Source organism: Rhamphochromis longiceps, linkage group LG16 (genome assembly GCF_057381845.1).
Source record: "Rhamphochromis longiceps isolate RC_006_pf linkage group LG16, R_longiceps_female_GT1.1, whole genome shotgun sequence".
Lineage (NCBI taxonomy): Eukaryota > Metazoa > Chordata > Actinopteri > Cichliformes > Cichlidae > Rhamphochromis > Rhamphochromis longiceps.
The window spans coordinates 15136843-15148292 of record NC_140572.1 but is presented as its reverse complement, the minus strand read 5'-3'; the positions used below and the strand labels follow the sequence as shown (position 1 = coordinate 15148292).

Here is an 11450-nt window from a genome sequence, read left to right as displayed (position 1 = left end):
TAGAGCATCGCGATGGTGTTGTGTTTATTATATTGCTGTTTTGTTTGCTTGTTTTCTCTTTTTTTTTTGAGGGTCGAGAGTTTATTCCAGTGTCCTGTTATATTTTAGATAGCAAGGAGCAGACGGCTGAGTTTATTAAACTCCACTGAGACAATCTGCAAATTTCATTAAAAGTGTAATAAACTATCATCTTGTCTTTATTTTTAGTTAGCACATGCCTTAAACACTTCAAGCTGTAAGCTAATGATAGTTATATAAGAGCAGACGCATGCTGGTGCAATAAGCTGTACGTTTTACGTCCGATGGATGCATGATCTGATTAGTCGACTAATCACAAAAATAATCGGTGACTAGAGTATCAAAATAATCGTTTGTGGCAGCCCTAGTAATTATACACCCACTCACTGTCACAGTATAAAACCAAAAACTTATTTTTTATTACCAATTTTCAACATCAATATTATGTGAAATATCATGGTTTTATTACCAAAACTGCACAAATTTATTGTTTAGATTGCAGCAAAACAGAAACAAGCATCACTACCTTGGATGTTTTATCAGTTTTCTGATAATTCAGTGGAGAAAACTTGTATGTCTATTTACTGATCGATAGATACACATGTAGATACATGGATATATAGTTATACATACAGTATGGAATAAATTTCAAAAAAATTATTTCTGAAAAAATAAACAAGCAAAAGTGCATAATTGTTGGACTATGATACAATTAACAGCATTCACAAATAAGAAAGCAAAGAAGTCTATATTAATACCAGTAAATGCATCCATTAGTAAATGTGTGCATATTCTTAACCTGTGAGCATTAGAAAGAGTCAGACATAACTTGGATAACTGTCTGTTGTGTGTACTGCAACAATAGCCCTCAGTCTCCACCGGTGAATGTAGGATTGGCCACGGTGGTGGTGGCAGTCTGGAACAGTGGATTGTCAGCCTGTAACAGAGAGAGCCGAGTAATGAGAAATCTATATCTTATTTATCTTTTTTATTCATCATGACTTGAAGTTTCAAAGTAAGTTGAAGTAAGCTTAAATCATTTGACGAAGCAAATTATAATACGATACACAGGCTAATCCCAATATGCTGGACATGTGTTCATCTTCTAATGTCAGTCACTTTTAACTTTACAAATTTTCAAACCCTGTTAATCTCAAAGAAGTGACTGCTACTGTGGATCAGTGAGTCACAGCTACATTCATTGTACTGCTGCCAGAGCAAGCACAATCCTTTTCAATGTTTAAACTAATAAAGCCTAGAGACTGGTTGGCAACCACTAGAAAAAAACGATGTGGTGGAGTGTGGTCCATGACGCGGCTGTGTGGGAGGTCGGCGCACCTGAGCTTAATCAGCACATCACTCTTCCCCTGCACATAAATGAACTAGGGCCTGTTGGGTTGTTGTTGTTGTGGATGTGTGTGGCTGGTAGCTAGGGAGCTGCAGTCGTGGAAGTGGGTGAGCAACAACCGAAATAAAGGAAAATGTTGCAAAATGTTGAACTGTGGTCGTGCCGTGCCTCCTGCCTGCCACAAACAAGTACTCTGCAAATACTTGTGAATTACTTTACTAGCCAAACAGTAATGAAATTGAAAAAGTGCATTGCAACCAGAAAAAAAACAATGTTTGCTTTCAGAGTAAAAGATTTGCCTGACCACTAACCCTCAGAAGGAACAACTTTTATTTTGATGACAAAAATTGTCTGTTTACACTTCGTGTCACACTAAATCAAGTTTCACTACTGCGCTGAGCGTAAATGGCAAGCGTTGTCAGACAGTCTGCTTGTTTCATGCAGACTGTCTGTTTTCCCAGTTGTTTATTTCTTGCTTGAACTTGCAGCGCTTGCTTGCAGTGCTCCCATTACTCACTATGGACAGGAGCTGACGGTCTGGGATTTTTAATCCATGTAATAGTGATTCCGACAGGTATTAAGTGTTTTTGTAAGAACAGTTTAGTTTTAGTTGACTGAAATGTTGTATCTGAATTACATGAATCAAGCAAACAAAAATAGTAACTGTAACAAGAAAGTTAGATTAACATGAAACCAACACAGTCATTGTCCAAAGAGACCAATCTGAAATGTGTGACAGCTATTTCTGTTTGCACAAATAACTCAGAATGATGTCTCACCTCTGCCCATTTGGACTTCTTCTTTTCATTCTCAAACTTCCTGAACTCTTTCAGGTCTTTCATGTAGAGGAGTAATTTAATAAGCATCAGCAGCAGAATACCGATGAGGGCCACAGCTGCGATGGAGCCTCCGATGATAGCTATGACATCAGGCGGTTTTGGACAATCTACAGAGTTACAAATTAGACAAGTTTGAACACTGAGCTGTAAATGAATGAAATGTAGAAAATGATAACACAGACATTATATGATGAGGATCAGATTTGACTGGTGATCGAGTTTGATGATTCATAAAAATAACTGTTCCAATAAGTGCCTGGAGGGGTTTCAAGATGGCTACTGAGTGGCAAATTGTGTTTCTATCAGGGCTTTGAATCTATGTCTGCTGACTTTTCTTAGCCATGCTAGCATAGGTAGCTCTATGAAGCAGGTTGGGCTCACAGAGTTGATTTAAAAGCTGTTGCTGGATAAACAGACAGTATATTTTCTGGCCTGCAAGGTCCTAATGTCCCCCAGTCAGCACATCCCAGCCCTGTGCAGATCCTCAGTGTGTGCATTGTGATAGCACAGTTATTACTGCAATGAATCAGTGAAACTGTTAATAAATTAAGACTGTTTTTTGTCATTTCATCAACATCCTACCTCTTTTCATCATAATTTCAGCCTTGTAGTTATCCTCTCCAACCAACTGAACCAGCTTAAATGTCATCCAGCATCCCTCGCTGTCTTTCTGCTTACACTCCTTGGGTGAAAGGGTGAACGCTTCCTTCACTATTGTAGAAGAAATGGTCTTACAAGCCTCGCTACAGTTTTTTTTAAAGGGACCTGATTCAAAGCCGAGGCATTCAATGCAGTTCCTGAAAACACAATTACATGTATTAGTTCAAAATTCAAAGTCAAAGGTTTTGTTTTTTCTTTTGCTTTACTACACAAAACAGTGAACACCACGTTTAGAGGAAAAGCTCCGTGGAATTAAGAAATCACTTACACTTTGGTCTGGCACGGGTCAGTGCAGCCAGGACATTCCAGGCAGTGAGGACGCTGATATCCCCCTTTACATTCACACTGATTGCACTTGCAGATCCCTCTGCCATTGCAAACACTATTGTTTACGGTACGGCAGGCCTCGTCAGAGGTCTTGCACTGACAGGCAGAGCCTTCAAAGCCAGAATTACATTCACATTTTCCACACTTGCATTTACCTTTTCCTGCAAATAGTAAGAACAAAATATTTTTTTGCAGCAAGGAGTCTGTGCCACATGACAACCAAGAACATAAAGAACATCACCAGCAAGAGACAAAACCTCTCCTGATGCCTGTGGGTTCACCACATAAAGCACAACCTGACTGGAAACCCACACACACGTTCCACAGCACCGTCTGATTACTTTTGAACCCAAAAACTTTGAGCAAAGTTGTAAACCTATTCAAATTACCACAGAGACACAGCACTTTTAAGATAGCATCTATTATTTTGTTCCAAACCAAACAGGCTAAAAGTAGAATTCAGTTTGTTTGTATGGATTTTAGGAGCATAGTGGAATAATCACAGTAGAATAATCACAGTGGAATAATCACAGTAGAATAATCACAGTTGAATAAGAGATGATTGGTAAAGTTAAGATGATGTTCAAATTAAAGACCTGTAATGGGGTGAGTTTGAGCCTGTCCACACATTTAGAAAGGTGTGAGGCCATTGTGAAACACTTTTTCCATCATTGCAGCACGATGGTGCTGTCCTGAGTTTGATTTCACCACTTGGCCTTTCTCTGTGTCTGTGTGGGTTCTCTCTGGGTACTCCAGCTTCCTCCCACAGTCCAAAGACATGCAGTTAGTGGAGTTAGGTTAATTGTTCATGTTAAATTGCCCTTAGGTGTGAATGTGAGTGTGAATGATTGTCTGTCTCTATGTGTTAGCCCTGCGACAGACTGGCGACCTGTCCAGGGTGTACCCTGTGATAGGCTCCAGCCCCCCTGTGACCCTAACAGGAATAAGTGGAAGAGGATGGATGGGTGGATGTTTCCATCATAAAAATGTTTGCACAAGAAAACAAAGTAACTTATTTTACTTTTTTTTATCTTGTTTTGATATAATTAGACCTTCTTTTGAGGAGAATGACTGCAAACCTACCTCCACATTGTTGGTTCTGAAACTTCTCACAGTGGTCATCGTCACATTCACAGTAGGATCCATAGTATTGGCTTCCACTATCTGTGTTGTGGCACTCGCACCGGCCACACACACAGTCTCCTCGACCCTCACACTCAGTGCCATTATCCTTCTGACAGGATGCTCTCAGGGTGTGCTCTTGTTTGTTCCCAATTTTGCAGTTACAGAACTGACCAACGTGACCTTCTTTGCAGCTAAATAAAGAAAAAAAATTTGAACATTAATAAATAACAGAAAATAAAATTTGCCACAAAATATTTGTTCACTTCCAAAAATTAATACTGAGGAATCTGTTAACTGTCCCATAATCATACACATTATAATCCATAGATAACTCTATTCAACACACCACAGCACACAAACCATTTCTAAAACTACAAACACGTTCACAATTTTACCTTTGATCTTGCCAGTAATGCTTGTGTGCTATTAACACCCTACAATACTCACCAAAAGACTCAAAAACAACACAAACGTCCACAAATCTACTCCAAACTGAACCTGGGAACAATATGCTTATTTGCACACCTCAGTTATATAGGTATTGAATATATCTAAATTATACTATATTTGCACATTTTGTTTATTTGTTATTTGTTATTAGCCATGAGGGCAGTGAAGACAGGCAGATGATGAAGAGAAGAGAGTTCCTGTGTCTAACACTTCTTATTATTATTTCTGGTCGCACTCTTCTGTGCTGGACCAAATATGGCGGCAGTCCCACAAACAGCCACAAATAGCCAGGTGAGGCTAAGGTCCAGTGTTGCTAAAGGCTGATGGGTGTTTGTGACCAGAGAACAATTTGCGTAAGACAGTTTGGAACAAAAAGTCCAAATGGAGTAGAGCTCTGCTGTGTGTCAGCGTGTGAAACTGTAGCAGGAGTAAGAAGCATTAACTTATAACCTTAAACAGCCTGTTGGGGACTGACTCTGTGTCAATGTGTCAAATATTTACTTACTTTTGGTCAACAGAGCTTAACAGCTGTAGTACTCTTATTTAAGTTTTATCATGATAGATAGTGTGTTTACGGATGGCACTATAATTACAGGTAGAGGCTGATAACTGCATCAAGCAATGACATAAACAGGGACAAAGTTTCACTATTTCCACTGGTGATCTGTCACAAATAATTCTCAAAATACTTTGTGAAAAACATAGTTTATTAAACACTTTCTGATGCATGACTGCAAATAAATGCTCACTCCTCCTCCAGCAAACCTCTTAGGTGTGAGGGAGTCTGTCCTCTAAATGATGCTGGTGACTTTTTCGTCTTTCACTTGTGCAGATAAAGCTGTGTGGATTGTGACAGATGGATGTGTTGTGTGAACCTAGCAGACTTTTTATCAGAAGTTCAAAGAATGGACACAGTTTGACATCATGACAAAAATGAAACTATTAGACAATTTTAGGAAACAAAGTAAAATATGAAAATGTTGATTTGATCACACCATCACTAATATCAACTTACAGTAATTATCAAATAATACTAGCCTTTCTCACTCATTCTTTATCCTAATGTGATTGCATCTTTGATGATGAGTCAGGTGAGTCTGCAAACAAATTTATCTGATAATAGTAGTGTTTCAATTTTCATCCGGGTGTAACGGCAGTCTGGCGAGGAAGGAGCAGCTAGCAGGTCCAGCGGGCATGTGGTGTGGAGGTTAGCCGGACAACTTGGAGGCCAGTCAGTTAAATAGACCTTTATTTGTTGTTGGCAACATGAGACCACACAAGCCAGGTCTCCACGGCTCTACTCAGTCCATACATACATGTGTGGGGACAGGTAGGCGTTGGCACCAGACCGTTACAATGGTAAGGTCTCTCTCTGAACAGATTGCTCGGCTGCCACTGCACTCACACACACACTAGGAGACTCCCACAACTACTACAGTAGTAGGGCAACCCCCGCTAGTGGTGCTATAACACAATAAGAGTTGTTACAAGGGTTCTCTTCCTCTAAACCTCAACACCTCAAAAACATGAATGTTTTCATAAGACCTGACTTCCTGTCCCTCACACTGCTAAACATTTACACAGTTAAGCTTAGAACTAAGTCAGAAGTGTTTATCCATGTGCTTGTCAGTGCAAAGCAGCTCATTGTGGATGGTGCAACTTCCAATTAGTTGTATGATTCTTCTTGTGGCTACTGTGAAAGTGTGTTTTACTTCATGTCCATCAACCTGGTCATCTCTCCTAAACAGTCCAGCTTCTTCTTCTTTATAACTCTGTCTGTGCATTTTCTCTTACTTAGAAACATTGCTGTAAAGAATTCTGTTGTAATGGTCACACGCAAACTGACCTTTTCTCTTTTTAACTTAATCTGCCAAGTAAGTTTTTATCCCTCAGCTGTAAAGGCTGATCGGGTATCTCCTTCACCCCAGTGTGGATACCGAAGTTTGTGAATGCAATAACTTGAGAACAAGGCGACGAAGGACTTTCTAGTTGATACTAGAGATGGACCGTATTACATATCGGTATCGGTCCAATACTGGCCTAAATTACTGGATCGGATATCGGCGAGAAATAAAAAAAGTAAGGAACAAAACTTGCGACACGGCGTAACTCGGCTCATAACCGTAGCACGTTGGAGCAGTGTGCTCACGTGATAGAGCGGCTGTGTGTATTTGGAGCCTGGCTACCAAACCAGCATTTCATCTCCGAGAAAGTTATCCCAGAGAGCAGTAAAGCAAGTGTGTAAGTTCATTTCTGAATGTTTGTAAAGCATTCCCACGTTAAGCTTAACAACCGATATATGGAGCGACTGCCTCTCTCTTTCCCTCACCTTCCTGCTGCTACTTCAATCGTGAAACTGCTTAATGATCAGCTGATCGGCTTTTCTGTCACGAGTCCGTCTCTCTTCTTTGTTTTTGGCCCACTTTGTACCAGAAAATGAAACCAGCAGCACGTTTAAGCTTGATAAGCTGTTGTTAGAATTTATTTAATATTACTTTCTAGACCAGGATCCTTTTCTAGCTGACGGCTGGTAACTGTGCAGGGGCGGATCTAGCAAAGTTTAGCCAGGGGGGCTGATAGGGCATGAACAGGGAAAAGGGGGCACAAAGACATACTTTTCTTTCTTATTCTCATTTAAAATGTCGAGCTTTTAATAAATAATTATCTGAATCTTACACCAAAAATTTTAATCTGATGTAAAATGTATAGAAGTCCATTACTGTATATAGTAACTGTTAAGTCTAACATATCCTAGTAAGCTATAGTACTTTTTCCTTTGGGAAAGTACCATCTGTGAATTCTGCAATTCTGTTGAAGAAAGATGTTGAATCTATTTAATTATTCTTGACAAATAATTTATTTCTGTGCATTTTTTTCACACTGCATCAAATTAAATTTGATTACATCGATTAAGCATCATGAGGTGGAGGGTGGGGGGTGGTTCCCTATTTTTTTTTTTGCTGAGAGCTTGCAACCCTATTAGTTAGGTTGCTTAATATTTCTGCTAAGTACTCTTTAAAATACCAGAATAGGAAGGATGAAGTAGGTTTAAGTTTATTAGATTGATCAGTATTGCTGAACTATGAAATATTTTGGGCGCAGTATATTTTTTACATACAGGTATAACAGAATAGCTTTAGTGTTGTTGTTTATTTAAACTTGAGTATAAACTTATACAAAATGCAGCAAGATATTAAAAAAAACACTATATCGGATACATATCGGTATCGGCAGATATCCAAATTTATGATATCGGTATCGGACATAAAAAAATGGTATCGTGCCATCTCTAGCTGATACTAGAGATGGACCGATCCGATATTACGTATCGGTATCGGTCCGATACTGACCTAAATTACTGGATCGGATATCGGAGAAAAATAAAAAATGTAATCCGATCCATTAAATATCACGAAAGCACCTCACAAAACTTGCAACACGCCGTAACTCACCTCAGAACGTTAGCACGTCGGAGCAGTATGCATCACGTGATAGAGCGGCTGTGGCATGCGGGACCGTCGGTGGTCTGGATAGCATGTGGAGCTTCGCTAGCAACCCGGCATTTCATTTCCGACAAAGTTATCCCCGAGAGAAGTAAAGCAAGTGTGTAAGTCCATCTCTGAATGTAAAGCATTCCTGCGTTAAGCTTAACAAGCGACTGCCTCTTCTTGCTGCTACTTCAATCGTGAAACTGCTTAATGATCAGCTGATCGGCTTTTCTGTCGCGAGTCCGTCTCTCTGGTTTGTTTTTGGCCCACTTTGCACCAGAAAGAGGAAACCAGCGGCTGAACAACAGCAGCACGTTTAAGCTTGATCAGCTGTTGTTAGAATTTATTTAATATTACTTTCTACTCGAGGATCTTTTTCTACGTAGCTGACGGCTGGTAACAGTGCAGGGGCGGATCTAGCAAAGTTTAGCCAGGGGGGCCGATAGGGCATTAACAGGGAAAAGGGGGCACAAAGACATACTTTTCTTCCTTATTCTCATTTAAAATGTCTAGCTTTTAATAAATAATTATCCGAATCTTACACCCAAAGTTTTAATTTGATTTAAAATGAATAGAAGTCAATTACTGTATATAGTGACTATTAAGTCTAATATATATACCCTAGTAAGCTATAGTACCTTTTCCTTTGGGAAGGTACCATCTGTGCAGTCTGCAATTTTGTTGAAGAAAGATGTTGAATCTATTTAATATTTCTTGACAAATAATTGATTTCTGTGCATTTTTTTTTCACACTGCATCAAATTAAGGTTGATTACGTCGATTAAGCATCATGAGGTGGAGCGTGAGGGGTGGTTCCCTATTTTTTATTTATTTATTTTTGTTGTTGCTGGGAGTTGGAACCCTATTAGTTAGGTTGCTTAATATTTACGCTAAGTACTCTTTAAAATGCCAGAATAGGGAGGATGGTGTAGGTTTAAGTTTATTAGATTGATCATTATTGCTGAACTATGAAATTTTTTTTTTGCATACAGGTATAACAGAATAGCTTTAGTGTAGTTGTTGTTTTAAACTTGAGTATGAACTTATACAAAATGCAGCAAGATATTTAAAAAACAGTTTTGTTGATTAAAAAACACTATATCGGATTCATATCGGTATCGGCAGATATCCAAATTTATGATATCGGTATCGGACATAAAAAAGTGGTATCGTGCCATCTCTAGTTGATACCATAGGTGCATCAACTAAAAATAACTTTGAATCCCACTGACCATGACTTCAAGGTCAGAGGTCAAGTTTTCTAAAAATCTTCTGAATGAGATAGCTTGAGAAAAAAAGCAGTGTAGGATTTTGAAATTAATAACATTGGTGCTTTATCAATAGGAAAGCTACAAAACTTGTGACAATTTAGCTAAAAGTTTCAAATCTATGTACTTCCTCTTTTCCAAAGATGGATCCAGTGGGCCAGATTAGAGTCTTTGCTTATCCAATTCTAGCCTCCGGTCCTTATTAGAGATGGCACGATACCACTTTTTTATGTCCGATACAGATACCGATATCATAAATTTGGATATCTGCCGATACCGATATGAATCTGATATAGTGTTTTTTAATCAACAAAACTGTTTTTTAAAATATCTTGCTGCATTTTGCAAGTCTGCAAGTTCATACTCAAGTTTAAAACAACAACTACACTAAAGCTATTCTGTTATACCTGTATACAAAAAAAATATTTCATAGTTCAGCAATACTGATCAATCTAATAAACTTAGACCTACACCATCCTCCCTATTCTGGTATTTTAAAGAGTACTTAGCGTAAATATTAAGCAACCTAACTAATAGGGTTCCAACTCCCAGCAACAACAAAAATAAATAAATAAAAAATAGGGAACCACCCCTCACGCTCCACCTCATGATGCTTAATCGATGTAATCAACCTTAATTTGTCAGGCTACATAATGTCAGGCTACATTTCACTGTGTGGTATACTTGTATAACTATGCATGTGACAAATAAAGAACCTTGAACCTTGAATTTGATGCAGTGTGAAAAAAAATGCACAGAAATCAATTATTTTTCAAGAAATATTAAATAGATTCAACATCTTTCTTCAACAAAATTGCAGACTGCACAGATGGTACCTTCCCAAAGTAAAAAGTACTATAGCTTACTAGGGTATATATATTAGACTTAATAGTCACTATATACAGTAATTGACTTCTATTCATTTTACATCAAATTAAAACTTTGGGTGTCAGATAATTATTTATTAAAAGCTAGACATTTTAAATGAGAATAAGAAAGAAAAGTATGTCTTTGTGCCCCCTTTTCCCTGTTAATGCCCTATCGGCCCCCCTGGCTAAACTTTGCTAGATCCGCCCCTGCACAGTTACCAGCCGTCAGCTACGTAGAAAAAGATCCTGGTGTAGAAAGTAATATTAAATAAATTCTAACAACAGCTTATCAAGCTTAAACGTGCTGCTGTTGTTCAGCCGCTGGTTTCCTCTTTCTGGTGCAAAGTGGGCCAAAAACAAACAAGAGAGACGGACTCGCGACAGAAAAGCCGATCAGCTGATCATTTAAGCAGTTTCACGATTGAAGTAGCAGCCGGAGAGCGAGAGGCAGTCGCTCGTTAAGCTTAACGTGGGAATGCTTTACAAATATTCAGAGATGGACTTACACACTTGCTTTACTTCTCTCGGGGATAACTTTGTCGGAGATGAAATGCCAGGTTGCTAGCGAAGCTCCAAATGCTATCCAGACCACCGACAGGTCCCGCATGCCACAGCTGCTCTATCACGTGATGCATACTGCTCCGACGTGCTAACGTTCTGAGGTGAGTTACTGCGTGTTGCAAGTTTTGCGAGGTGCTTTCGTGATATTTAATGGATCGGATTACATTTTTTATTTTTCTCCGATATCCGATCCAGTAATTTAGGTCAGTATCGGACCGATACCGATATGTAATATCGGATCGGTCCATCTCTAGTCCTTATGTTTGACACCCCTCTTGTAGACTCTTTCACTTACAATACAAAGTGCCTTGAGGCCACTGTTGTTGGGATTTGGCGCTATATGAATAAAACTCATTTGAATATTGTGAACTGAAAGGGACACTGACCCCTACACCTCTTCTTGGCTATCTTTAGAAAATGTGGCTTGTGATGGGAGAAGAAATTACACGTCTTTTCAGACCAGGACAGAGAAGTACAAAGAGCAACAAAGTCAATCT

At 39.0% G+C, this 11450-nt stretch overlaps 1 protein-coding gene across 5 annotated transcripts in view; it reads right to left on the bottom strand.

Annotated features, from left to right (window-relative positions):
• Positions 1 to 415: 415 nt before the first annotated feature.
• Positions 416 to 11450, bottom strand: part of itgb2 (integrin, beta 2) — a 30783-nt gene continuing 19748 nt past the window's right edge. For all 5 annotated transcript variants that reach the window (XM_085384043.1, XM_085384040.1, XM_085384041.1 and 2 more), the window contains exons 12-16: positions 4276 to 4508; positions 3134 to 3353; positions 2788 to 3002; positions 2146 to 2312; positions 416 to 955 (exon numbers count right to left, since the gene is read on the bottom strand). In XM_085384043.1, coding sequence (XP_085240169.1) covers positions 887 to 955; positions 2146 to 2312; positions 2788 to 3002; positions 3134 to 3353; positions 4276 to 4508 — 904 coding nt within the window. In that variant the 3' untranslated portion in view covers positions 416 to 886. The remainder of the gene's footprint in view (positions 956 to 2145; positions 2313 to 2787; positions 3003 to 3133; positions 3354 to 4275; positions 4509 to 11450) is intronic.